We start from the raw sequence: 26,532 nt of genomic DNA, 5'->3' as shown, positions 1-26,532 counted from the left end.
TTGCTTTTTACCGGGGACAAGACGTTAATTAACTTAAGATATCTTTCTTCAACGAACTATCAAGAATTGCTGGTCTTGGCACAGGAAAGAGGAAACAACGCACTCACGTATACACACGCACACCGTGAGAACCAAGTCGGGCTCATTTTTCCTGCATGAATTAAAAGCGTTCCTATTCATTGTGACTATGTGCAGGTAGAGTTTATACAGTAAGAGAAAACACACATGTCATAATTAATAATATGACTTTTTATCTTGTTAAAATGTACATTGCGTTAATTACACGAAATTGATATTACAAATTAAATATGTACGTAACTTTACAATTTTATTAAGATATCTATCTTATAAAAGAGATCTTAATTCTTCTTTTATAAAGTTTTTCTCTTTAACTCTTCATGTTTGAAAATATTTCAATAAAAATGCTCTCAATGTAATTTTATCTTTTGCAATTTTGTTTTTTAGCACATTGTGTTAAATATATATATATATATATATATATATATATATATATATATATATATATATATATATACATACTAATAATACTTAGTCAAATGCTAGTCAAATATAATTATTAGCTTCTGGTTAGAATTGAGTTGCCATGTAACATAACTGTCCATGCCATGTAACATAAATTGTCCTATTATGTTACATGACAACACAATTCTAACCAGAAGCTAATAATTATATTTGACTAACATTTGACTTGACATTTTGACTAAGTATTAGTGATACATTAGTTCATACACAATATCATAATATGCAGAGTTTATTATTAAATTAATAGCTACATAATCTCTTGTTATCGTTCACTTATCTTCTAAATATTCCTTAAAATAGCCACAAGAGCTACAATTCGTAACATTGATACAAATGTTATAAAACATTTAATACATAATATTGTAAGAAACATCAGAAGATAACAGAATAGCAAAAGTATATGAAAGTGCCAAGTGAAATTGCAAATTCCGATAGACATTAGCATCAGGATATATGTAAATAACTAACATAAATACTTATGTGCATTTATGTTAGTATATGAAAGAGAAAAGAATCTGTCATTCACATGTCAAAATATCCTTCATTTAATTTATGTAATCAAAATAAAAATCATGAACATGGCCTGACAATATAAGTCTGTAAACCAAGTCTGTGATTGAATGTCTAAGTAAATACATCAAGAATAAACATGGAATGCATTCTTCAGCGAGAAATATTCAACAAATCAAATTTGATGTTATATATACAATAAATAGTAAGATATAATAGTATGATATAAAACATTTCTCACATATTGTGATTTTACTACTAATAATCTTATCATATCTTAAATTACAACTGATTATATTTTTCTATCTTCTATGATTCTTGATTACTAAATATATAAGATTAGTTATAACTTGCACTGTAAAAATACATATGACAGATAGTGGCATTAATACAAGATACAAGTTAACATAACATTGTTTCATTCGTGCAGATTGCATGCAGGTTTCTACGCAAAATGGAAGAAAAACTTTAAATTACAATGGGATGGAAATAACAATAGGTATGCGAAAAGCATTGAAAAATTAGACATTTCGATTAGAAGAAAAAAATCGATCTCTCCGGTGTTATTATAGATGAAGGGTTATGAAAGAATTGATTCGTGCTATAAGTCATAAAGAAGCGCGATCGAAGCGGCGTGCGAGGAAGTCAAGCATTTGTTTATTTACTTTTGAGCGCGAGGTTACGACAAGCTACGATCTGAGAGTTAACGTACCTCCTCATTTTTGATCGGGCGTCTCGAATAACCGTGTACCCGCATGCATCTTCCGAGCTATCGATCATCCGGAGGCAGCCGCCAAGTCCCGGCGATCGTTCACCACTGTCCGCGGCGAATCCTTTCGCGTCCTCTGGTCGCCTCCTCTCTCTCTCTCTCTTTCTCTCTCTTGGTAAGTCTCCCCCTAATCCATTCAAAAAACACCTGTTCACTTTCCGAATTTTCCGAACAGTTGTACCAACCACGGCGAGCAAAATGCAGAAACGCGGCAGTGTAAACGCGCGCAACTTGAAATTCAATTATATGAAATCGGACACAAGCGAGAAAACTCGTCGGCTTTACATAGAATCTCTCTCTTTCTTTGTCCCTTTCTTACAATTCTGTGAAATAATATATGACGGAAATAAAGACAGTTTGACAAATCTCGACACGCCACGAGCGTTCTCAACGCGCGACTGACAGACAAATAACTGGAGAGTTATTGCCGCTTGCCATAAGTCATGAGTGGTTGCACCACCATAAATGTGGCGAACGAGGGAGAGGGAAGCACTCCGTAGTCCGCAGGCCACACGCTCTCTCTCTCTCTCTCTCTCTCTCTCTCTCTCTCTCTCTCTCTCTCTCTCTCTCTCTCTCTCTCTCTCTCTCTCTGTCAACGTTGCATGCAATCACAGCAGCAGTACAATACGACACCAGCGCCGACCAGCGCCGACCAGCGCCGACGTTTACGTCGATGTATGAAAATCGCGCGCGAATATCGATGATGTTGAAACGTTTGCAAGTTTCAGCCACGTATACGTTAGCTACATACTATCCCTGATAATTAATACAATTCATTTTGTTGTCGATTAATATAATTTATTCCATGTTTGAATTCGAATATTTTAATAATAAATTCAAATCGAATCGATTGATCGGTTGCCTTCTTGCCCTTTATGCGATTCGATGTTGTATGCGAGTTAGGTACGCGTTACATATTGGATGTACGCGTAAAAATAAAAAGAATTGTAATGGTGAGGACCTACCTGTCTGGGATTGTGTAATTACTTTCGAATCAATGATTCTGTGCGTATCGTTTTCTATGTATGGTCCCGTTCTGCGAGTACAGAATGGATACAGACTCAATTAAATAATAACGAATGAGCCATCTCGGCTAGCTAATACACGAAATTATATTAAGCATCCGTCAAGTAAATCGCAACACTCTCTCATTCGCTCTCTCTCTCTCTCTCTCTCTCTCTCTTTCTCTTTTTGCTTTTCTCTAATCGCGATGACACTCTCTTTTTTTAATTGCTCGCAATACTTTCCGCGCACACACAGCGGCCGCGCGCGCGCGCACGCGGAACGTCACTGATGCTGCAGATTCTATTGTTTTACTGTTGTACAATGGCTCGGTCGACCCGAGCGCCTCCAGCTCCCTGCCTCCCCCACCTGACGCGCACTGCTCGTCGCCCCTCCCCCCGCGTCGTTTCCACCCACCCTCCTCTCTCTCCCCACGTAGCGGCGCCCCATAGGCCGTGGAATTGCTGCCGCAAAAGGATGTTGGGGTTACTCTGGGGGGCGTGGGAAAAACCTGCTGTGGGAAAGAGTGGGTGGCCTCTACCTCACTCCACTTCTGCGATGATGACGCTACGATATATATGTCGAGTCTATGAATGTGCTGCTACATATGAACATATATATATATGATCAGCACACATCATTTGCATGGATGTGTATGTATGCATATTGTACACGCGCGTGCGCATCACTCACACATCACTGTGCGACGCGTCCATGTGGTCCCATCACATGATTTACGTATGTGAGAGATGCAGCTAGTCGATGCTACGTAATACATCAGGAACATGTGTGTGTGTGTGTGTGTGTGTGTGTGTGTGTGTGTGTGTGTGTGTGTGTGTGTGTGTGTGTGTGTGTGTGTGTGTGTGTGTGTGTGTGTGTGTGTGTGTGTGTGTGTGTGTGTGTGTGTGGTGGATGGTTAGCTAGATGGAGATAGAGATGGAGAGAGGGAGAGAGAGATTTTGAAAACTGTGTACCTTTCATCGAGATTCGATCTTTTTCAAACAATTTTTATTCAGAGACACCGATAACGAAGTTTAAAATCTGTTTCTTTCAATTGTGATTTTACGTACCTTTTTGGATATTTTTAGACATTTTGTAAATCTATTGCCGAAACGAAAGCACTTTCGCCCGTGTAATTTTTCAAGTTTTTCATCAATTTCTTTAGAAATTGCGAATCTATAATATTGCGTAAACGAAATCTCGAGACGATTTCATCAAGTTTGCCTTTATTTTACCGATTCGTTGATTACTAAATACGATTCTAGGTATTTTCAGCTCGATAACTGGCCTTCCTTCTGAGCCGATGCGAATTAACTCTTCTAATATGTCATTTCTGCTTTCTATTTAATTTATTCGTTGCGTGTCAGAGTGACTGGAATCAATTTGGACTCTGCCAGCATTTCTCAATAGTGAATTGAAAAAATGAAGAAAAAGGAAAGATAGACATAAATCGCGAAAAATAAAAAAATATCTGTTCTTCGTGACATAAAATAGCATAGATAGTGATGAAATATCAAAAATAATAATCATATTAAAATATAATAAGCAAATAATCTCTATCTTCATCCGTTAAAAAATGTCTCTCTAGCTTCTAATACGAGCGATACACTTTTTTCCCTTACAGGCGAATGTAATTATAATGTGATAGACGATCCATGTTATAGACGAACAGAGTTTTTACCAAACTTAAATCCTGATTCCCACGCTCGTTCTTTTTACGAGGCGCGAAAATACCGGGTGCGCGGAATTGTACCGCGAGCGTGATCCCGATACAATCTACTATTGTAATTATTGTGCGCGATTCTAATTATTATCTAATTATTATCTCTAAAGAAATAAGATGCGGAACGACAACATGTAATTGGCTGGCCATTTTTTTTCAACGGATGCTCGAGTTCGTCCCGCAACATTGCGCATAAACACGCATTTTCGCCATTAACACGATCGTTACTTACGATCCGATCATTAGAATCGATTTAAAAGAAGAATCGATTAAGTCAGATTAATTGTCTATGCACAAACGCATCTAAACTCTTTCGAATTATCTTCGCAAAATACATTTCTTATACGTTGAACAAATTCGCATCAAATTTATGTACAGTCATGTGACAAAAGGCGATTAGTATTTGGCAAATACTGCTATCAATGTTTATGTGATTTATTTGAAATTTCAATTAAATTAAATCAAATTGAGCGATACATGGTTTATTTTCATTTGAGCCATTTAAATTATATGTTGTGCAGATTGATGCAACCTGCACAACCATATTGACTGCGTCCGTGATTGCAGCAGTCTCAATGACACGAATATGAATCAAGGAATGTCAAGATTGCCAAGGAGTACTTGGCGAGTTGGGTGCAACCTAGTGCAATCGCGAACAGTTGCGATGGCGATGATTGTGGATGGTCTCTATGGGATAGTCGCGAGTGTAACGTGACGTTTACTTGGTTTATCACCTCATGTCAGCTGACTGGCTCAGACTGGCCTAATCGGATCTGATTGTTAAGTCAAAGACGGATCGACGCCAATGTTACAATCAAAATATTAGATACGTGCTTTGCAATATTAATCGATTAATCATGCACGAATTTCATTCGTAAATCCCGTACGTTTAGGTTAATCATCGAATTATATTTGTGTAACAATTAATGAAAATTGAATAAATAATTAAATGTTTTCTAATAAATTTATTTCGAAAATGCTTGCATTATATATTTTTAGTGATACGTGTGTGACCCTGTGTTATCGGATTACGGCTTCGAATTATGGGAGTGTACGGCTTGTGGAAATTGCTCGAAGCATCCGGCAAGCCGGTACCTTTAGAAAGCCTTGAGGGTAAAATCTTGGCGATTGGCGAGTATCAGTTTTTGTAATAAGTTAGAATATAATCTTAAAGCTTTATCTTGAAATGAAAAGTTTCGATAAGTTTTGGGAAAATAAGTATCTGACAAGAGTTTATTATTCATTTAAATTTAAATGGATATTATTTTTAAATAAAACTGATTATATAAAATAGTTTTTTATATAAAATTTTACTTTTACGCTATATATAATATATATATATATATATATATATATATGTATGTATGTATGTATATATATATATATATATATATATATATATATATATATGTACTTTATAGATGTATCAATATGGATATACCAAGTATTACAAGGATATCAGGATCGCCACGGCGTTCCCAGACCCAATGCCCATTTGCTTGGTTTATTTATTAGAATATGTAAACTCCTACATTATAAAATCAAGCCTATTTTTGTCTTTGATGGAGGTATACCTATACTCAAGAAAAACACAATTGTAAGTATAGGATAAATTATATTTTTTATAACAAATGATTAATAATCATGCATTTAATGCAAAGAAGATATGATATATTGCATGAAACTTTAAACTTGTACATCATGCGTTTATATACACTAACTAAACTGTTCTTCCATCTTGATTATAATATTGTTCGTACGTAATTAGCTTACCGTGGGAACCAGGTAGTGAGAAAAGAGTCTCCTCATTCTTTTGTATTCGCAGGCCTTGCGCAGGAAGCAGAAATCTCATGCTATGAGTAAAGCGCAAAAAATGAAGGCAGACTTGATAAACAACTTGATAAAACACAACGTTGTAAAAACTGTTCTTAATAAAGATTTCAAGGACCAAAATAGTGAGGCAACACAAATAACGATAAATATGCAAACTAAACGTTTGGAGGAAGATATGTTTGTTTTACCGGATATGTCTAGTGCCAATATGCAGAGTTGTAATGATGATGACGAATACGATTCTGACACTCTTATTGAATTGAGCCCACGGAAGCAATCCAAATGGACAGGAAACATACATAACGTTGATGTAACTAGCGGTGAATTTAAAGCATTGCCTGCAGATGTTCGTTACGATATACTCACTGATCTGAAAGAAACGAGAAAACAAAATTCTTGGGGTCGTTTACATGAAATGCCTCAAGTATGTACAAATATATAAACTTATATATAGTACGCGATAAGTTACATATTGTATTTTATTATACCATTATACTTTTGATTATAGGAATCACAAGAATTTTCAAGTTTCCAATTGAAACGTTTGCTTAAACGTAGACATGTGCAAGCGTCTTTAGAATCTGCTGAGAAGGAAATGGGTGGAAAGACACTGACATTGGAGGAATTGGACAAACTACTGACTGAACAAGGCATCGATACCAAAGACAGAGACACAGCTTTTCGAATAGCTGCGGATAATACAACCAGATTGATTTATATCAGTGGTGCGCTAAATATTAAAATCTTAATTATTAAAATTATTTCATAGTGTATCATGTATCGTAATGTATTTAATAATTACTTTATCATTTTTTATATAGACAAGAATGCATTAGCGCAACGATCCATTGCAAGCAAATTGAAGGTGGATAAAAATTTATTACAAAATGAAGAGATCGAACCTGTTGCTGGTCCGAGTAATCTCATGCCAATAATAGAAAACATTAATGAATACGAAAGTTCTGATGAGGATAGTGTATCAATGCACGCTGATTCTCTTTCTATCGCAGAAAACATAAATGAATACACATTCGACAGTGATTGGGAATCTGAGAATGATATAAACGAATCATTGGCTTTAATAGGTAAAAACACTATGAATCCTGCATTAAGATATATGTTGGAATATAGCGATTTGTCCCAGAATCAGATTATGCATCTTATAAAATGTAATAAGAATGAAAATAAGACTGCAAATGAAAGCACAAAAACAGTCGCAAAAGACATTTGCATAGAATTAGCAAAAGTCAAACAACCAATGGATGATAAATCGGTGTTGACACTTTCTGAAAATTGCGAACAAGTTTTGAAATCTGTAGAATCACACAATATAAAAGATATATGCGCAATCAAAGAAGATACAGTTGATGATTTAATTTCGTCTAATTCAGAATCGGATAATCAAAATCAAATTAAAATGAACTCATTAAAAAGTAATACCAAGACATTAAATGCTACCATTGTAGCTGATGTCTCAACTTCAAACGGAAAAATAATGTTTAAAGAGTATTCTTCTATCGCAAAATCTAATGATATAACGCAAATGGATATGTCAGATACCGATTCCGATGATTTCATAGAGATTAAAGATGTTCCGATACATGATATAAATGTTTTAAAGAATGTTATTACAATGAAAAAAGACATTGAGATAACTTTCAAATCTGATGAGAAACTTGAAGACGATATATTTGCTGACATATTTGAGAAAGTAAATAAAGAGGACGTGGCATCAAATTTGAAACAAGTTCAGTCTATCGATACGATGAATAATGATGAACATCAAATACAATTTATTTCTGAAAATAATAATAATTTAAAAAATAGTTTGTTGGAAATTAAATCTGAAGAATCAATCGATAAAGAAAAAAAATTCCAGTTGCCAGAAAATGTTTTGTTAAGCGAAAATGTATCGAATGATGAGAATGAAATATACGATATTCAGAATATCCAAAAATTAATGGAGCAAGGTAATATACTTACTCAAATCGAATCTCTTGATGAATGTAAGCGAGAGAAACCAGCAGTATTGCCTACAAATACAAAAGATTTGAGAGAACTGAAGGTACAGTTAAAACATTCTCATAAATAGATAGATAATCGTTTCATTTTTTAATCATATTTTGTATTGATTATTCAATACTTAAATATATTTTAATTACAGGAACAATTAGAAAATGAACAAGAAGAACTCACAAAAGACATTGGTAAACTCGAGAGACAAGCTATCAACATTTCCGATCAAATAAGAACTGATGCACAGGTATAGGATGTAAGGAATATAGGAATATATGTTGTATCATCGTTGCTTATATATGCTATATATTTGTTTATAGGAACTGTTACGTTTATTTGGTATTCCATACATAGTAGCTCCCATGGAAGCGGAAGCACAGTGTGCATATTTGGAACAAATTAAACTAACTGACGGTACAATTACAGACGATTCTGATATCTGGCTTTTTGGCGGCCAATGTGTATACAAGAATTTTTTTAACAATAACAAGAAAGTATTACGGTTTCGTGCTTGTGATATTCAATATCATTTTAGTAAGCATTGATAAATTTGTTGTCCCAAAATAGAGCAGAGAGGAGCGATAATATTGTATGCGTGTTATGTGGCGTGTGCGTGTGATGTGTCTGTGTGCGTGTGTATGTGCTATGTATGCATGTATCTATGTATCTATATATCTATCTATCTATCTATCTATATATTTATATATGTATGTATCTATCTATCTATCTATCTATCTATCTATCTATCTATCTATCTATCTATCTATCTATCTATCTATCTATCTATCTATCTATCTATCTATCTATCTCTCTCTCTCTCTCTCTCTCTCTCTCTCTCTCTCTCTCTCTCTCTCTCTCATAATGAAACAATTATATATCACAGAACTCAGCCGCAATCAGTTGATACAATTGGCCCTTTTGGTCGGCAGTGATTATACCACAGGGGTGGCTGGTGTTGGACCAGTTACCGCGCTAGAAATATTAGCCGCGTTTCCTACTGATGGAGATAACTTATTACAAGGCTTACATAATTTTTGTTCGTGGGTAAAGAAAGGAATGATCGCCACTCCTGGAAAAACGAACTTGCGCAATAAACTACGAAGCATGAAATTGGATAGAGGTAAGCGATATCTCATCTAGATACAATAAAGATTAAGTGACATGGAATAAGTGATAACGAATAGAGTGATCGATTTCACAGATTTTCCAAATCAAGCAATCGTCCAAGCATATCTTTTTCCTATGGTCGACGAATCAAAAGAAACTTTTACTTGGGGTAAACCCAATATTGTGCTTCTTTGCGATTATACCAGACAGAAATTTGGATGGACAAAAGGCAAATTCGATGATATGATGATACCGGTATTGAGAAGAATGGAAGAAAATGGAAGTCAGAAATTATTGGAATTGTATTTCAAAACGAAGATGTCTCCGCGCTCGATTGAACCAATTTTAAGTAAGAGAGTACAAAAGGCTCTACGCAGATTAAATAACGACGATGTGGACATAGATGCTAACATAGATGGCCCTAAACCTCAATCCAAGAAATGTAAAAATGATGATACTGTCCAAAAATTGAGTGAAAGAAAGAATTTAGTCCAACTTGAAACATCGACTCGAGAAAGTGAACCACCTGTAGAAATAAATACTATTTTCGAAAATTTTGTTAAATATACTGTTCAAGGCAAACATACCAAAAAATATATATCGCAACGGGAAAAAGACAAAGAATGCGCATTAAAAAGGAAGTTGCATGCTATAGAAGTATTTAGAAAATCAAAACAAGGTTTAGGCAAAACAAGAAAAATAAAATATAAGATACGAAAAATCAAGAAACAAGCAGAACTATCGGAAAGTGATAGCAACTAAATCTGATAAGAAACGAAAAAGCAAAAGACTCATTTCTATTATAGAATGTATTTTAAAATATGTCGCTTGTTATTACATCATGTATATATTCCTTTATCATATTGTAAATATAAAACATTTTTATACAAGCCCTATAGTAGGCGATGTGGCTAGACAAACTTTTAATCTATTCTTATATTTCTGTACTGTAGGGGTATGTCATTTGTGTATCATTTGGATCAATGTTATATCGTATGTCAATAGTATGTCAATTTTGCTCTAGGAATATTTAGAATTTCTTGAATCCTATATTTTATCAACAACCAACAGAACTTGTTACATAGATTTAAATAATTATTAATCTACGACAACATATAGCAATATAACATTTTGTAGTCTATCTTCAAGGATGATTATAAATTGGTTGGGATTGCTTGCTGAAACTTTTTACAGTTATGTTGAATTTATTATAATTTTAATTCCGAACAAAATTAGTTGAAGCAAAGTTCGTATCTTAAGGCTCGTCTACGACAAGACGTAAGACACGTAAGTGTCGGTCCACAATAAGTATTTAATCTTTAAGCCATAAGAAATTGACCAATCATAGTCGATTATTCTTTTCATATTCGATTATAATTGGTCAATTTCTTACGTCTTAAAGCTTAAATCACTTATTGTAGACCGACACTTACGCGTAGCGAAAAACGCAAATCGCATCTTCTGATTAGTTACGCGGCAAATACGCCTCATGGCCTCACTCCACTATAAGAACCGAGATTTGAGATTAGAAATGAGAGAGATTTGAGAAACGATTATAAATTCGGGTCTATGTCCCATGCGACGGAAAACGCGGAAACGTAATTTGTACGAACCAATAATATACACTGATTCCGATAGCATAATAGAAAGAGAAAGATATTGCGATTGACAGGCGACAATTGCGCTTCCGCGACTTCCGCTCTATGGGACATAAGAAATACATTTCAGCAGAACGCAATGGACAGAACGTTTATTGGATCACAAGCGTTTCGCCAATTCCGCATTGTGCACATTCCGAATCCATGGGACGTCACTATAGACATAGTATAGATAGACCGAGCATGCTATATATTAGGCAATGGGCGACATGTGCGAGTGAGAAGAAACAACACCTGATTTTTTCTCTCTCTCTCTAATAAAAGAAGGTGAGAGAAACATTAAGTGGGGACTGTGTCTAAGATTCCTATTATAGATCTATGATCTCTACTTAATGTTTCTCCCTTCTTCTTCTATTAGAGAGAGAGAGAGAGAGAGAGAGAGAGAGAGAAATCAGGTGTTGTTTCTTCTCACTTGCACATGTCGCCCATTGCCTGGTATATAGTAAGCTCGGTCTACACTCTCTATCTACACTATGTCTATGAACGTCGATTTGATGTGATCGATCTTTCCGCACGCGCGCGCGCGTGTCATTTCGTATATCATAAAATACGTATTATTTATAAAAAATATAACGTTGCAATATAATGTATTTTTGTAAATATTGAAAGATATCTATTAGATTCAGAAAAAAATTAACGGAGACCGACTGGATTTGAACTCGGGATCCCTCGTCTATCAATCCGACACGTAGTCTGCACGATCAGGACGGCTCCTCTCTGTTAGCTGTTTATATTCCGAATCTCTTTCATGACCGCTTACGGTCGTCTAATTCTTACAATATAATTATCATTATCATTATTTTTCACCACGTGATTGATTTCGTATTACTAACAGAAACTCAGAACTAATGTCTTCGATGTGTGTCCACGATGCTAGAAATCGATCTCGATGGAAAGAGAATTGTCTAATCGCATTTGAATAATTCGACCAATTAAGTCTCCTGAGTACTCAGCTAAGAGATTTTGCATTGACGGTAGGGACGTATCGTCGTGGTGAAAAATAGAAGCTCAGGGTGCTGTCACATGCGGCGTAAGGCCGATTACACACAAGACGCGGCAACGCGACAATGCGGCAACGCAGTAGCCAATCACCGTCTTGTTTTCTGATATACAACTTCGGCTACCGCGTTGCCGCGTTGTCGCATTGCCACTTTGCCGCGTCCTGTGTGCAGCAGGCCTAACTTGCATAAACGTAACTTGTGCCGACCAATCACATCGTTTCATTTGAACATCAGATTTCGTCTAATTATTTTATACTGTTTACGCTATTATTATCAGGCTGGTGTCCAACGAACAGAATGAACGAGTTTTCTTTTGATTCTTTCGCTGTGATTGATTTGCGCGTTCCGTTCCGCTGTGGATTTCCGCGCCATGGGACACCAGCCTCAGGCTGATATACCAATTGGAAAAAGCTTGTCATAGAATGTGGGTGCGTCCAATATTCACAGAAAGACGAAGATTATTACAGGATGACAGTGACAATCTGGTCAAAGACATGGAATTTGAAGAGTACGAAATGTTCCACAATTATTGTAGAATGTCCATAGAAATGTTTAATCAGTTGTTAGATATTTTTAGGCCACGCATTGAAAAACATTATAAATTAATTAATATATATATATATATATATATATATATATATATTTATTTATTTATTATTAATTAATTTGATATGATGATTTAATTAATCATTATTATATTAATTAATTAACTTATCCTGATTTGATCTTTACTTATTTTGCCGAAAAGATTATTCTGATTATTCACTGTGTGTGTATGTGTTTCTTCCGTGAAAAAATTAGATTCAGCGTAACAATAATAGCGTAAACATCATAAAGTAACTAGGCGAAATCTGATATTCAAGTGAAACGATTGGTCGGCGCAAGTTACGGCACCCTTACCTCGCGCATCCTTACCTTAAGTTTATCTCGCGTCACGTCGTAACGCAATGGATAACGCGACACGTGACGCACTCAGTGGGAATTCACCCTAAGATTAACTTCAGTCGTGCAACCCTACGAAGATTTGTTATTTGCATTACGATTTTTGAAATGGATTCTTACTTGATACAAGTAGGGTATAAAGTTGACAATGTAGCATAGTATTTTATAATATTAAAATTACTTTTTATTTCGTTCTTTATTTCTCAGATTCGCCGAGTGTGGTTTAACCAAGATGGGGAAGCATTGGCGGTAAATATACTCGAGTATAGAAGAGTTTTTAATTCATCGATTAATTAATCGCATAATGCGTAAATACTTTTATAGAGCTTTTATAGAGTAAAGTTGCATTTGCGCATAATGCGACTTATTAATCGATGAATTAAGAAACTCACCTTATATATAAATTATATCTCGAGTTCATCCTATACACATAAATTTATATGAATCATGTGAATGTTGTTTTTCTTTGTAGGATCTCTTGTCTTTGCGTCATAATCATGTCTCAATACCTCAAATTGATTCAGAAATTGCTATAAACAAAACCATGGAACACTTGTCTGCACCATTAGATGATTTGGTGCTCTGTCATTTGAAGTAAGAATTATAACTTATCATGTTACAATTTGTTCTAACGTTGGATTATATCCTTACATTGCATACATTCAATTCTTAGAGCTGTGTCTGCTATGAACAAAAACGATCCTTTGGTTATGTATAATTATCAAAGCTCAGCTGTGCATGGTCTTGCAAAGATTTTACAAATGCAAAAAGAGGAAAATTGGATGTTGCCAGTAATGAATATAATGTGCCTGGAATTAAGATTATCAGCGATAGGTGCAGAGAATTTCAAGAATAATAAAAACATAAAGCCTGGTGAAGTTCTTGAGAAGTGCGCCGAATGCTTGATGGCTTGTTTTAGAGTTTGTGCAGCTGACAGTAGGAGTTCAGAAGAAGACACGAAACGATGGGGAATGCTAGCCTTGATCAATCAATTACTGAAAGTATATTTCAGAATTAATAAATTACATTTGTGTAGACCTTTGATACGGGCTGTAGAATCTTCGCCTTACAAGGACCATTTTGCATTGGCACAACAGATTACTTATAAATTTTTTGTTGGTCGAAAAGCAATGTTTGATAGTGATTATAAGATTGGTAAATCATCTTTTTGCCTTATTTCTTGTAAGAGTGATTGTTAATTTTCGTCGAGTATAGGAATACATGCTATTGAATTGTTTCAGCTGATGAGTACTTAACTTATGCGTTTGAACATTGTCATATACAGTGTTCAAAAAATAAGAGATTGATTTTGACTTATCTTGTACCTGTGAAGATGTTATTAGGATATATGCCCAAGCAAAATCTCCTGGAAAAATATAATTTAATGGAATTCTGGGAACTAATGGAGTCTGTCAAAAAGGGAGATTTACGTTCTTTAGAGGGAGTTATGGCGAAACATGAAACTTTTTTCATAGATGCGGGCATATATCTAATCGTGGAAAAACTTAAACTGATCGCTTATAGAAATTTATTCAAGAAAGTATACTTGGCGCTAAATACACATCAAATACCAGTAATGAGTTTGCTTGTAGCATTACAGATGAATGGAATGGAGGATATAGATATGGATGAAACGGAATGTCTTCTCGCTAATTTGATATATGAAGGCAAGATCAAAGGTTATATATCTTATCAACATAAAAAATTGGTTATATCTAAACAGAATCCTTTCCCTCCATTATCTACAATTATACCATAGATAACTTATAATTGTTATTTTTACTGTTATTTTTATAATAAATACATTATCCTTTTTTATGATATAACAATAAAGTATTCAATTTTTTACAGAGTGATCTATATGTCTATATATATCTATATCTATATCTTTTAGAGAGAAAGCTTGCTATTTATATATATATATATATATATTTTTTTTTTATGCTTATATTGTATCTAGTGTCTCTTCATTCCGCAAGTGGCGCTGATTGATCAAGTATTAAAAGTGCAATTGACGCCATCAGAATACTATCTTATCAACAATCTTTCGTTTTACAAATTTACGAAATTCGCCACCAAGACGCTGCGATCGTATCCAAGATATTTTTCTATCTCTCCAAGAACTTGGTAATAAGAGCATAATGGGACAACTCGACTCGTGTTTTTACGTCTCTAGTTCAAATTGTCCTTATTATTATCCTCGATTATTCTTGTTGTCCATATTCCTCATCAATATTTCGGACTCACAGTGTAACATAATGCACGAAGGTGAGTGCTACTAATCGAGGAGAAGCAAGTATGGCGCGTCCCAAACACAGAGCGAGCGCGGACGTGTGCGCTGATTGCGGAGCACTTGGTGAATATTATTTTTTTTTACGACTACTACTAGCTCGATTCTTTTTTGTAACAGGACGCCTTATAATTGTCGTTTTGACATATGTACTTAACATATATTTCTTGAATTTTGTTTTCACTCTAACAATTATATATAAATACATTTTTATTTATTTAATAAAGCATTAATTAGTCACACTTATATTATAAAAAAAAAAAAATAGAACAAATTTATTGTTGTTTCAGAACCAGGATGGGCATCGATAAATAGAGCTATTTTATTATGTGACGATTGCTGTGGGATTCATCGTAGTCTAGGACGTCATATATCGCGTATCAAATCATTACATAAGAGTGTCTGGAATCCACATCTGTTAAATGTTAGTATGCAATAGCATAAAAAGAAACTTTCTTCAAGTTTAAGCATTGTGTATAAATTATACAGTTTTTGAAGTAATTGAATAAGTATTTTTAGATGGTGCAAACGTTAAACGATAATGGAGCTAACAGTATTTGGGAACACTCCCTGCTAGACCCTAGCAACTCCAAGATTAATAGAAGAAAACCACAACCTAAGGATCCTTTACAGTTAGTAGCTGTGTATATGTGTGATAAATTTTATTGTAGAGTAGTTTTTCATTTTTAGAAGGTTTTTTGATATATGTGATTACAACAATTAAAAGTTTTCAGTTACTGTCATTTCTAAATTAAATCTATAATCTAATTCTAAGAAATATAGATATTTTTCAATCAAGCTTTTTATATTTCTTGATATAAGAGTTTTTTTCTTACTTTTTATATTATTTGCTTATATAGTCCAGTAAAGGCTGATTTTATCAAGGCAAAGCATCAACACTTGGCCTTTATATTACGGCCGAGTAAGGAAGAATATTGTACTGTGGAAGAACTCAGTAGACAGTTACACAGCAGCGTTCGTACAAGTAATTTAGAAACTTCATTGAGACTACTAGCACAGGGTGCCAATTCTAATTATTTTTATAAGGTATATTTTAGTGGTATAGATATAATACTGATATTGCTGATTCCATATGTAACATATAATGTAAAATTATAGTATTGGAGAAAAATATTTGTGTTATATTCATTTTTACAGGAAAAGGGAACTACACCTTTACATGTCGCAGCTCGTGCTGGACAAGTTCTTCAAGTAGAACTTTTAATAACTAATGGTGCAAATCCGAGTGTAGTTGATTTAAATGGACAGATAGCTGCTGATATTGCTAAGTAAATATAATGTAGCATCTTTATATGCTAAATACAGAGAGAGGCTTTTATAATAAGAGAGAACATTTTACAATAAAATATTCTTTCTATTTCATTTTAGGATGGCAGGGCATATAGATTTATCTGAACGCATAATCGAATGCATGTATGAAGTAACGGATAGACTGACATATCACATATGCTCTCGTAAACCAAGTCATCAAGGTGATGAACATCTCATAAACTCTGATCTAGCTTCTTTTTTAGATAAAAATGAGTTAGCTTTAGAAGGAAGAAGCAGATTACAAATGGTATATAAAATTCATATTTACAATTCTTTGCTTTATTTGTTTTTCTTCTATATTGCTATCTCTTCTATATTTAAAGATTCAATTTATTCTCCTATCATTTAGTTGCCAAATCATTTGCTGGAGGAATTAGCCATGGATGTTTACGATGAGGTGGATCGTCGGGAAACAGAAGCAAGTAAGTAAAATTGCAGTTACTTCTCTCTCATCTGTTGAAAATTAGATTAAAATATACTATCATGGTTTAGACATGCGTGAATTTTACATTAATTTAAATTTTTAATGATACGTGTATATTTTTTTGTTATGCTTATCCTATGGAAGGGTGAGTAAAATATGTTTTAATTTATATAGCGACATAATGTATGAAATATACAAATTATATTATTATAAAATATATAATTACATAGGTAAATGTATAACATGCAGATAGTAGAAGTAGATTCTCATATTTTATGCATAGTCTGGTTTTCAACTGCATCCTTTCCGGAGAAATGTACTGTTCCATTTCTGCCAGTTAATCCACAATTGTCATCTACTAGAAATCAAGGAAGACAAAAATTAGCGAGATTCACACCAAAGGAATTTATCACTCTTATAGTAGATTTACTGGCAGAGGCAAGTCGGAGACATACACCTATCAACAATACTCTTCAAAGTAATATTACCGAATTGATAGAGTATTTATTTTACTAGACTTTTGAAAATGTTTTGTGCCACTACTAAAGTGTACTGTATACATTTTTATAACATCTCTTATCTTTTCAGATTCTGCAATATCTATACTTCGTAAAGAACAACTCGGTAAACATGGGTCCCAAGTGTCCGATGATGAACCCTTATATGACAGTGTTGCATCTGATGATGATTATACCGCTCTAACATCTACAGATAATATTTCATCTGATATTTCGAATCAACTTAAAACTAATGAGGTAAGTTTTATTCAAAAAAATAATTGAAGATCTTGGTTTTTATAATAAAAAAAATGCATTAACAAATGTGATTCTATTTTTGGAATGTAGAATTTCGAAATAGGATATTTTATCTAACTGCTTACATTAGAATATAATATATATTAGTTTTGCTAATGAAAGTATATTAATTTTGGAAATTGCTTATTTTTCTTTAATTTGTATCAAGAGAGAAATGAGGAAAATATAAATTTACAAAATTCAGCATTAGACATATTTACCTATTTGATAAAATATTAAAGGTACTGGCAGTAGTAACAAAAAGAGGAATAAGGAATTGGCTGAGCACATGGCTTTTCTGTAGGCGATGTTATTAGGCAAGTGCACATCGGTCTGTTTGTGCATGTGCGATCATTGCCGAAAGTGTGAATTTTGTCCATCGTGAAAGCGATTATTTAGCTACTGAATTGATTTATGTTTCGCAATTCATTAAATATCATGATTTATATATTCATAATAACATGATGATATATTAAATATGAATTTATGACAGCTCTGCGTGATCATTATAACATGCTCTCTTTTTGCGCAATATATCAATTTAAAGCAAAGGTCTTTATTAAATTATATTATTTTAGGAAGCATTGACACCGATTGCTAAGGGTCTTCCATCCGTGGTAGAAGTTTTGAAAAAACAATTGACCTTATCTGAATCGACTGTACGAGATCTCCGTGAGCAGATACATACCTTGCAAAGTGTGGTCGAACAACTCACTCAAGAGAACAGCGAATTAAAGCATATGCTACAAGTAATTATACAAAAATTTGAATTGATTTATATAAAATAATATATTTTTTTTTTATAATGATACTTAATTTCGCGATAAATCTCAATAAAATTATTAAATAAATCAATAACGCTGACTTAGATCAAAGGTTCTGGTGATGGCGACATAAACGGACACATTGGTGGGGAACAAGAACCTGAATTAGAACCAGTACACGATATCAAAACGTCTATTATACGTGGAAATCAACGACCAGCATCTATGTACGAGACTAGAGAAGGTTTACGGAAACCAGCGTCGTGGTCAACAACTATATGTCAAGTAATTTTTTTTTTAAACAAATAGTAAAGTACTATATTATGCCATAACTATTCGCATTATCTCGCTTAGACAAAACGCGACACCGAAACATTATCACGGAATAATACGCAGAGCTTGTGGGAATGTGGTGCGCCTAATTTACCACCCAGCGAGGAAGTAACTCGACGAACGGAACAGGTTACCAGGCGAATCCAAGAGCTGTGGATGGCTATGCAAGATCCGAATCAACGAGAAGCCTTTGTTCCTTGCGCTGAGAGGATTCGCGTTGCTGTTGCCGAGTTAACCGCTATATTTCCTCAGGTAAGATCGTATATTCTGTGGTTTTTTTTTCCCCTTTTTTTTATATTCTTTGACGTAGGCAATTTCTGTTATATCTGTCGATAGAATCCAATTGAAGAAAATATCAGATCTGCTTTACGTCAATTAAATGGTAATACTGGGAGACTTCAGGCAGAATGTTCCGGTCTTCAAAGATGCAGTGATGCCGAGCACATGGATCGTTGTCTGCAACAGGTACGTTCATGCGCTTATGATATTGCCAAAGCAACTAAGCTACTTGTTACACAATTTCAAATATAAATGTATCTTAGTATATCTTGCGGAAAAAATATTGAGGAGTATTTGTATTTTTGTACATTTTCAGTAATTGTGAATAATTTTTTATAACGTAACAAAATTTATTAGATTCTTTTTCTTTTCGAATTTTAATTAAATAGTTATTGTAATGCTTTACAATATACAATAGCATTCATTCTTTCATTCTTTTTTGTCCTTTTGTTATTTAATAAATATTAAAATAATTATTTTTGTTCATATTGTCATTAGATTATTTAAGAATGGGTTATTAATAATACACTCTAAAATTGTATTTAAATTAAAATGAATACGACCCAACAGATAAGATTAAACATGACATCATTCAAACATGCACGCACAAATACACATAAAATATATGTACAATATATCTTATATATTATTTAATATATATCTGTGACAAAGACTGAATAGCAGCACACCAATGAATTTTATATACACAGCTTAGGTTTATAAATTTTATTTAATATATTAATTTTCCTTATAATTTTGGTTTGGAAGACATAAGCCCTCTTAGTGAAATGCTAAAAGAAAAAAATTAAAGAAATTTTTTAATATCTAGTACATGTAAAATTTTTGTTGTACTGCTAGTTAAATTATATTGTGAAAACCAAATGAGAAATTTTGTATACTTTTTTCTGTACTTTATTATTAATTTGTACAGAAGAAATGTATATTAATATTAGAATTATATCATAACTTACTTGATATTCATTTCATATTATTTTATTGTATTGTACTTTTTACATCATTTTTAAATTTATGATTTTTAATTAATCTTTATGCATTTTATAATTGATTATTTGATAATTTATTGGGTTCTGGCTATATCATTATTGAAAATATTCTGTGCAATATTCAAGTATTCAAGAATTTATCATTTTATTTAACTTGTTTTTACAACAGAATATGTAGTTAAAAATAGTAAAATGATAAAGCAATATATTAAGCCATTGGCATTATAATATTATATATCTTCTTTTGTGTGTGTGTGTGTGTGTGTGTGTGTGTGTGTGTGTGTGTGTGTGTGTGTGTGTGTGTGTGTGTGTGTGTGTGTGTGTGTGTGTGTGTGTGTAATACAATTATTATAATTGTAACATATGGTATCCATGTAAATGAAACATATTTTTATAAAACAATATATTAATGAAATGTATATTGCATAGCTATATGCACAATACACATATATGCACAATATATATATATATATATATATATATATATATTTAATATGCGAAATATACTCATATGATATATTTCTAGGCTTTTCATGTACTTTTTGGCCAGTGATACACATTCTAGATTTATTTTATATACAAACATATAGATATACATATATATGTATACCATAACTTTATAGCTGTGGTTCAACAGTAAATGTTACAAATGTAATGTAACATATTTATTAAGAAATAAATCATATTGCAATAAATAAAATCATGTCTCAAATCTTTATTACAAGATTTAAGTTAACTTGAGAAACCAAACTTACTAAGTGTTTCATTTTTTTAGAAAATATATATTGCATGTAAAATAATGTGTCTCCTCTAGTCAAGTATAATACATTTATCGCATTCGCATTCTTGAATGAAATTAATTAAAATATATCTGAATTATCTTGCTCTTGCTCCGTGAGGTGTTGCCATCTAGGAAAGAGACACCTGCGCGCAACTTTCAATGAGAATATAAGCTCATTCTCGAACACAAAACAATATTTGAAATCAACTAAATTTGTTATTTAAATTGAAGTTCTTTTCTTATCTTGGATCTGTAAGAAAATAATGTATATATTATATTAATATTAATATTCACAAATAAACTCTTTATATTACATATATCCTTTACTTAAAATCATATAAATTAATAATTTAATATTTACAAACATACGTATACATGTACGTAAGCATATTACTTGTTTTGTTGCAATTTCTCCTAATTTCCTCTTTAGGAATATGTATTCCCTTAAGCAATTTTGCCAATGATAGTTGTCCATTTAGTTTTTTTATATTATTTACGCTATTTACTATTAAACATACAGATTCAGCTATAAAATTATAAATTATATTAACCATCATACTCCCATCTCTCTCTCTCTCTCTCTCTCTCTCTCTCTCTCTCTCTCTCTCTCTCGCTCTCTCGCTCTCTCGCTCTCTCGCTTTTCTTCCGTCTCCCTGCTTTCCTCCGTTTCCCTTTTTCCTTTCCCTCTTTTCTCCACTCTCTGTCTCTTCACTTTCTCTTCTTCAATGAAACTTATAGACATAACCAGTGATTATAAATATCAATAAACTGAATGATGTAGGCTTATCTTCTTCAAGATTAGTGGGCTCATACTTTCCTAAATTCTTTACTAGTGTATTATATTTAATTAGTAACTCAAATGGTACATTGCCGTTATTGAAAATAGATTTTTTTTGTTTTCTCGCTTGAGCGTCATCTAAATGTATGATCTGTTTTTAAATAAATATTTTACATTTTATAAAACTTTATTTTAATTTATTTTAATTTAGTTTAATAATATTTTCAGATAACCAATTGTTTGAGAAAAATTATATAAACCGTAATTGCTTATGATATCGACAACATACTGTGTATTTATCTTTAACAATTTTGAATAAACAATATGCAGGCTATTACACGCACACACACACACACACACACACACACACACGCGCGCGCGCGCGCGCGCGCAAATATGAATGTATATACGTATGTATGTATTGCTAGCAATTTAATGACAGCACAATAATAGCATTAAAATTCTCGTCTAATTGCATTGTCTTATTAGTATTATTACTTAGTTATTGTTCTGTATCTTTTTATTATTTAGTTAGTAATTATTTATTTATTAATAAGAAAAAATAAATAAGTTTGTGTATTACGTGATTAGATAATATATGACATTCGGCATTATCAATGTCATCATTTCAGGTTACTTGAACTCACTTTCCATTACCATTATTCAAATAAAATTTGAAGACTTTATATTGCTCCATATTTCCTTAAATGAGGAGATTCGATTCCGTCAACATATCTGATAACTTTGCTGTAAGAATAATACGATGTTATTATTAAAGGAATGAGTAATTGTATAAGATGGTATAACTTTGTTAGGAAAATTATAATGAAATTTTAATGAAAATTCAATGAAAGTAAATACGAGAAATTTTATAAAATTCAAAAGAATTTTTATTATAATCACAAATATTTTATAATGACAAATTAACACACACATTTCATTGAAATAAACATTTTATTATAATAAATATTTATAAAACGATTGTAAATCAAAAATTGAAGAATTACGATATTTCAATAAATCTAATGAATTTTTTATCAAATTTTAATGAAATCTCTGGTTTAAAAAAAAAATAAGAATAAGAAATTTTTTATAAATGTATAAAAAGTGTTTTTTTATCTTTTTGTCATAAAAACAATATATCAAAAAATAAAAAAGTGTTAATACAACTTATACTTACACGATTGAATCGTAGAGTTATGTAGAATCTAATACTTCGTTCGAAGTTAACAAATCTAGAAGATTTACATTCTTATTTATATTTTTAAATTTATCTTTATCAACATCCATTTTTTGTTCAGACATTATATAGAGTTCTTTATTAGTCTATACAAAATAAATTTATAAAAAAGTGATATTATATGTTTAAACAGAAAGGAAAAGAGTGAGAGTATGAGAGAGAGAGAGAGAGAGAGAGAGGGGGGGGGAGCAAGAGAATGAGTGAACGAGAGAGTAGGAGAATGAGAAGGTAAATTAGCGGCAAAAAAATGAATCAATAAAGTAAGAAGATAAAAACACATTTAAAAATATAAGAGCGATGATAAAAGAAAAGGAAAGGAAAGATAATAATAATAATAATTTATTATTCTTCAAGCATTATATTAGTTTGCCAAGAAGGAGACTTGGTTTACATTCAATCTATCACATTCATTCCTCATACCTTCACTCTTATCCTATATAAATTAAATAATAAATTAAACACAAATAACAAATAACCAATTAAATAACAAACACAACATAAATAAAACTAAAGCTTTTTCCTAACTTGTCAATTTAATATTATAGTTTATACTTATGACTAGCACATTATACCCCTACATCTTTAATTCCTTCTTTATTCTTTTAATTTCTCCTCATACATGTCTATTCTTCCTTCTCCTTCTTCTTCTATCCTTTTCTTCCTTTTCTTCCATAATTTTAATAATATTTTCCCTAGAAAAAGAAAAGAAAGATAAGAAGTAAATAATTAGAAAAAAATGTGATAGAATGAGAGAATAAATGATTGTATATGTATATATTCGTATTTAAGAATAGTATGATAGAATTATAGATTGAAAAATTGAAAAAAAGATATAAAGATATAATTTACCTTTCTTTTAAGAAGATTAAAATGATTTTTTCGGTATTTAATAAGGGTTATATTTAAATTATTAGTTAGTTGATTTCTTTACGGAGACAGAATAACAAATAAAATTTGTTGATCGTTTAGGAGAATATCTTCATAGCAACGAAATGCATTTAGAATATAGATCAGAAATATTTAATTAATCGATAAAAATTGAATAAATGAGCTTATTTTGTAAGTAACTGTAATTGTAAATTGCTCATCTTGTGATAGTGTAATAAAATATTACAACAATAGTTTTAAGGTGGTTTATGTAATTTATTTTATGGTATTTCTCACGGCGGCTGTTAAAAGGATGCAAAAATTTAAGCGCAAATTTATACGAAGGTAAGTTAATAATTTTATATATTTAATTTTTTATATATTTAATTTTAATTTTCTTTCCTCTATTTGTCCTTTCATCTTTTCTTTCATCTCTTGCTTTCTCACTTTTTCTCTTTCATCCTCTGTCACTTTCTCGATCTCTCGCTTTCTCAGTTCTCTCGCTTTCTCTCTTTTCTTCTCGCTCTCTCAGTTTCTTACTCTCGCACTCACAATAACATTATTAAGAATATATTATTCCTACAGTCTCTGCAAAATAAATTAGTATTGGAAGTATGTTAATATTTACACTTTAAATAAATTATAAATATGAAAGTTGTGAATATATTTTATAGTTTTATTTAACATGTGCAAGACAGTATGACCACCATGTATCATTGTTATCTTTTTCCGTTTTATCAAATTGTTATGCCGCAATATAGTAATAATTTTAAATTTATATTATTCCCGAAAAAATTTTAATTAATTGAAAGTGAAAATTATAGTATAATCATTTTTAGATAATTATTTCCTATCCTAATTATTGTTTAAATTATTTTTTTACGTTTTATGGGATCCCTTAATTGAGATTTACATATAAGTTATACGTTGAATTTCATCGTTCCATGATAAAATTGAACCTGTCTACCGTTATCATTATTTATAAAATTTAAAAACTTTATCTGATATTGCTGATCGCCAACAATATGTGGCGAATCAATTCCATCAATATATTTAATTATCTGTCTAAATAAAATGGAACAATTAAAATTAATGTTAAACAATATGTTATGTAATATGTTATTATTATTATGTACCGTTATTTATATTATTACTATTGTTGTTACTATTGTTATTATATGTTGTTATGTATGTATTATTATATATTGTTATTATATGTTATTATATATATATATATATATATATATATATATATATATATATATATATTATATATTTATATATATTGTTATTATTATATATTTTATTATTATATATATTTATTATTATTATATGTTTTATATAAAATATAGATATTAAAATATATTTAAATTTCATTAAAAAAAAAAAAAAAAATTTTTTTAGCAATAAGTACATCTTTTTTTAATTATATTTACACTAAGGGTCTGTTCTTTTTAGTTGAACCGTTCAGAATTTATCTTTCTTCTTACAGTGTAAGAAAGAAAGATAAACTGTGAACTAGTACAATCAGTTAAAGAATAAAAAACAAAACATTAAGAAACTTAAGAAAACATAGTTGCATTATATAATTTAATTGAATCCAAAAGAGGGATTCGATAGCACACAACGCTGATTTGCCAATTAAATATAAAATTTTCTGATTGGTGATCCATTGGAAAATTCTTAAGCAGCGGCTGATGTGGACGTGTGCTATCGCACTGTGCGCTAACGGGACCCATCCGAATCCAACATTTTGTTTGATGTAAATCGATTGGATTTATTTTTTCAATTTCTTCTTAAAGATTTTTATTTTCTATTACTTGTGACGTTACCATTTTTCAATTATTTATAAAACTTTCATAATGAAAGAATTTTATATAACAATTTTAACAATTTTAATAAGAAGGATGGTGACAGAGATGGAGAGAGCCTAACTGTAAGCTGTTTTATTATAAAAATACAGATGTAAATATGTATGATTGAATTAACACGTGAGTGGAAATATTTGTGTGTACGATAGATTAGGAATACATAAAATTAAGGTTAAAATATATTTTAGAATTAAATTTATAATAAGTAATTGATTACATTCACGAAGAGATTTAAGAAACATTAATTTATTTATTTAATTACAATATCTATTAATAATTGAGAGAGTGAAAAGGAGAAAACAAATAAGAATCTAGTTGGAACGAGTATAAGTCATGAGCAAGACTCAGATTATAGTAGCATGATACGAAGGCGCGGTAAAGAGAAGTGCACCAGGAGGAAAGCGCGCGCGCAAGGCTCTTTCTCAAGCTTGGGCACAGGACAACTCCGACATAAAAGTTTGGATTAGCTTCTATTAGGTATACAAAAAAGTTCTGAGCTTTAGATTTCATACAACCGAAATAACAATTTAAATTTTATATATCTTCCCGCCCTTTTGCGGTTTTAAAGCGTTGACATTTGGCCTTCTAAAATGCCATACGGTTTGGCGTTTGATGCACATAACCTCAAAAATCAGTAATATTCATGATAAGTTGGTCTTTAGCCATCGAGT

At 31.8% G+C, this 26,532-nt stretch overlaps 4 protein-coding genes, 1 long non-coding RNA gene and 1 pseudogene across 15 annotated transcripts in view; 3 read left to right on the top strand and 3 right to left on the bottom strand.

Annotated features, from left to right (window-relative positions):
- The window catches only part of Su(H) (recombining binding protein suppressor of hairless), a 5,583-nt gene extending 2,434 nt beyond the window's left edge, over positions 1 to 3,149 (bottom strand). The window contains exons 1-2 of one of the 3 annotated variants that reach the window (XM_089071242.1): positions 2,788 to 3,149; positions 1,766 to 2,145 (exon numbers count right to left, since the gene is read on the bottom strand). The gene's annotated coding sequence lies outside the window, so the exon portion shown is untranslated. Of the gene's footprint in view, positions 1 to 1,765 lie in introns of all 3 variants that reach the window. The other 2 variants (XM_089071243.1, XM_011637872.2) reach the window with 2 other exon arrangements.
- Positions 3,150 to 3,773: 624 nt separating this feature from the next.
- Positions 3,774 to 10,393, top strand: mus201 (rad2 superfamily protein mus201). Of its 4 annotated transcripts, none has more exons than XM_089071239.1 (10): positions 3,774 to 5,430; positions 5,547 to 5,660; positions 5,969 to 6,144; positions 6,373 to 6,804; positions 6,889 to 7,105; positions 7,202 to 8,445; positions 8,545 to 8,643; positions 8,717 to 8,930; positions 9,280 to 9,516; positions 9,598 to 10,393. In XM_089071239.1, exons 2-10 carry the CDS (start codon positions 5,591 to 5,593, stop codon positions 10,263 to 10,265), a joined length of 3,357 nt encoding a protein of 1,118 aa, XP_088927365.1. In that variant the 5' UTR covers positions 3,774 to 5,430; positions 5,547 to 5,590; the 3' UTR covers positions 10,266 to 10,393. The 4 variants fall into 4 exon arrangements, with proteins under 4 accessions (XP_088927365.1, XP_088927366.1, XP_088927364.1 ...); XM_089071240.1 differs by having other exon boundaries at positions 3,774 to 5,440; XM_089071238.1 differs by having other exon boundaries at positions 3,774 to 5,440; positions 5,547 to 5,678.
- LOC148937746 (uncharacterized) lies at positions 10,146 to 11,582 on the bottom strand. The gene is made up of 2 exons (XR_016138033.1): positions 11,117 to 11,582; positions 10,146 to 11,006 (listed from the first exon to the last, which is right to left on the bottom strand). It is a non-coding gene; the product is annotated as an uncharacterized LOC148937746 (long non-coding RNA).
- A 1,498-nt stretch (positions 11,583 to 13,080) lies between these two features.
- PCID2 (PCI domain-containing protein 2) lies at positions 13,081 to 14,960 on the top strand. Its single transcript, XM_011637870.3, has 5 exons — positions 13,081 to 13,233; positions 13,312 to 13,353; positions 13,577 to 13,698; positions 13,778 to 14,259; positions 14,346 to 14,960. Exons 1-5 carry the CDS (start codon positions 13,213 to 13,215, stop codon positions 14,861 to 14,863), a joined length of 1,185 nt encoding a protein of 394 aa, XP_011636172.2. The 5' UTR covers positions 13,081 to 13,212; the 3' UTR covers positions 14,864 to 14,960.
- Positions 14,961 to 15,019: 59 nt separating this feature from the next.
- Git (ARF GTPase-activating protein GIT1) lies at positions 15,020 to 24,243 on the top strand. Of its 5 annotated transcripts, XM_089070870.1 has the most exons (14): positions 15,020 to 15,460; positions 15,685 to 15,818; positions 15,914 to 16,026; positions 16,255 to 16,441; positions 16,553 to 16,683; positions 16,784 to 16,973; positions 17,076 to 17,148; positions 17,275 to 17,295; positions 17,434 to 17,628; positions 17,739 to 17,905; positions 18,523 to 18,693; positions 18,814 to 18,993; positions 19,063 to 19,293; positions 19,378 to 24,243. In XM_089070870.1, exons 1-14 carry the CDS (start codon positions 15,403 to 15,405, stop codon positions 19,570 to 19,572), a joined length of 2,046 nt encoding a protein of 681 aa, XP_088926996.1. In that variant the 5' UTR covers positions 15,020 to 15,402; the 3' UTR covers positions 19,573 to 24,243. The 5 variants fall into 5 exon arrangements, with proteins under 5 accessions (XP_088926996.1, XP_011636173.2, XP_088926997.1 ...); XM_011637871.3 differs by lacking the exon at positions 17,275 to 17,295; XM_089070871.1 differs by lacking the exon at positions 17,275 to 17,295 and having other exon boundaries at positions 17,413 to 17,628.
- LOC148937745 (uncharacterized) lies at positions 21,828 to 23,188 on the bottom strand (annotated as a pseudogene). Its single transcript, XR_016137961.1, has 3 exons — positions 23,064 to 23,188; positions 22,467 to 22,630; positions 21,828 to 22,034 (listed from the first exon to the last, which is right to left on the bottom strand). The product of XR_016137961.1 is annotated as an uncharacterized LOC148937745 (transcript).
- Positions 24,244 to 26,532: the final 2,289 nt, after the last annotated feature.

Source organism: Pogonomyrmex barbatus, unplaced genomic scaffold (assembly GCF_055798465.1).
Source record: "Pogonomyrmex barbatus isolate J1 unplaced genomic scaffold, ASM5579846v1 scaffold11, whole genome shotgun sequence".
Lineage (NCBI taxonomy): Eukaryota > Metazoa > Arthropoda > Insecta > Hymenoptera > Formicidae > Pogonomyrmex > Pogonomyrmex barbatus.
Note: the sequence above shows the minus strand (reverse complement) of the source record. Positions and strands in the feature narration are given on the sequence as shown.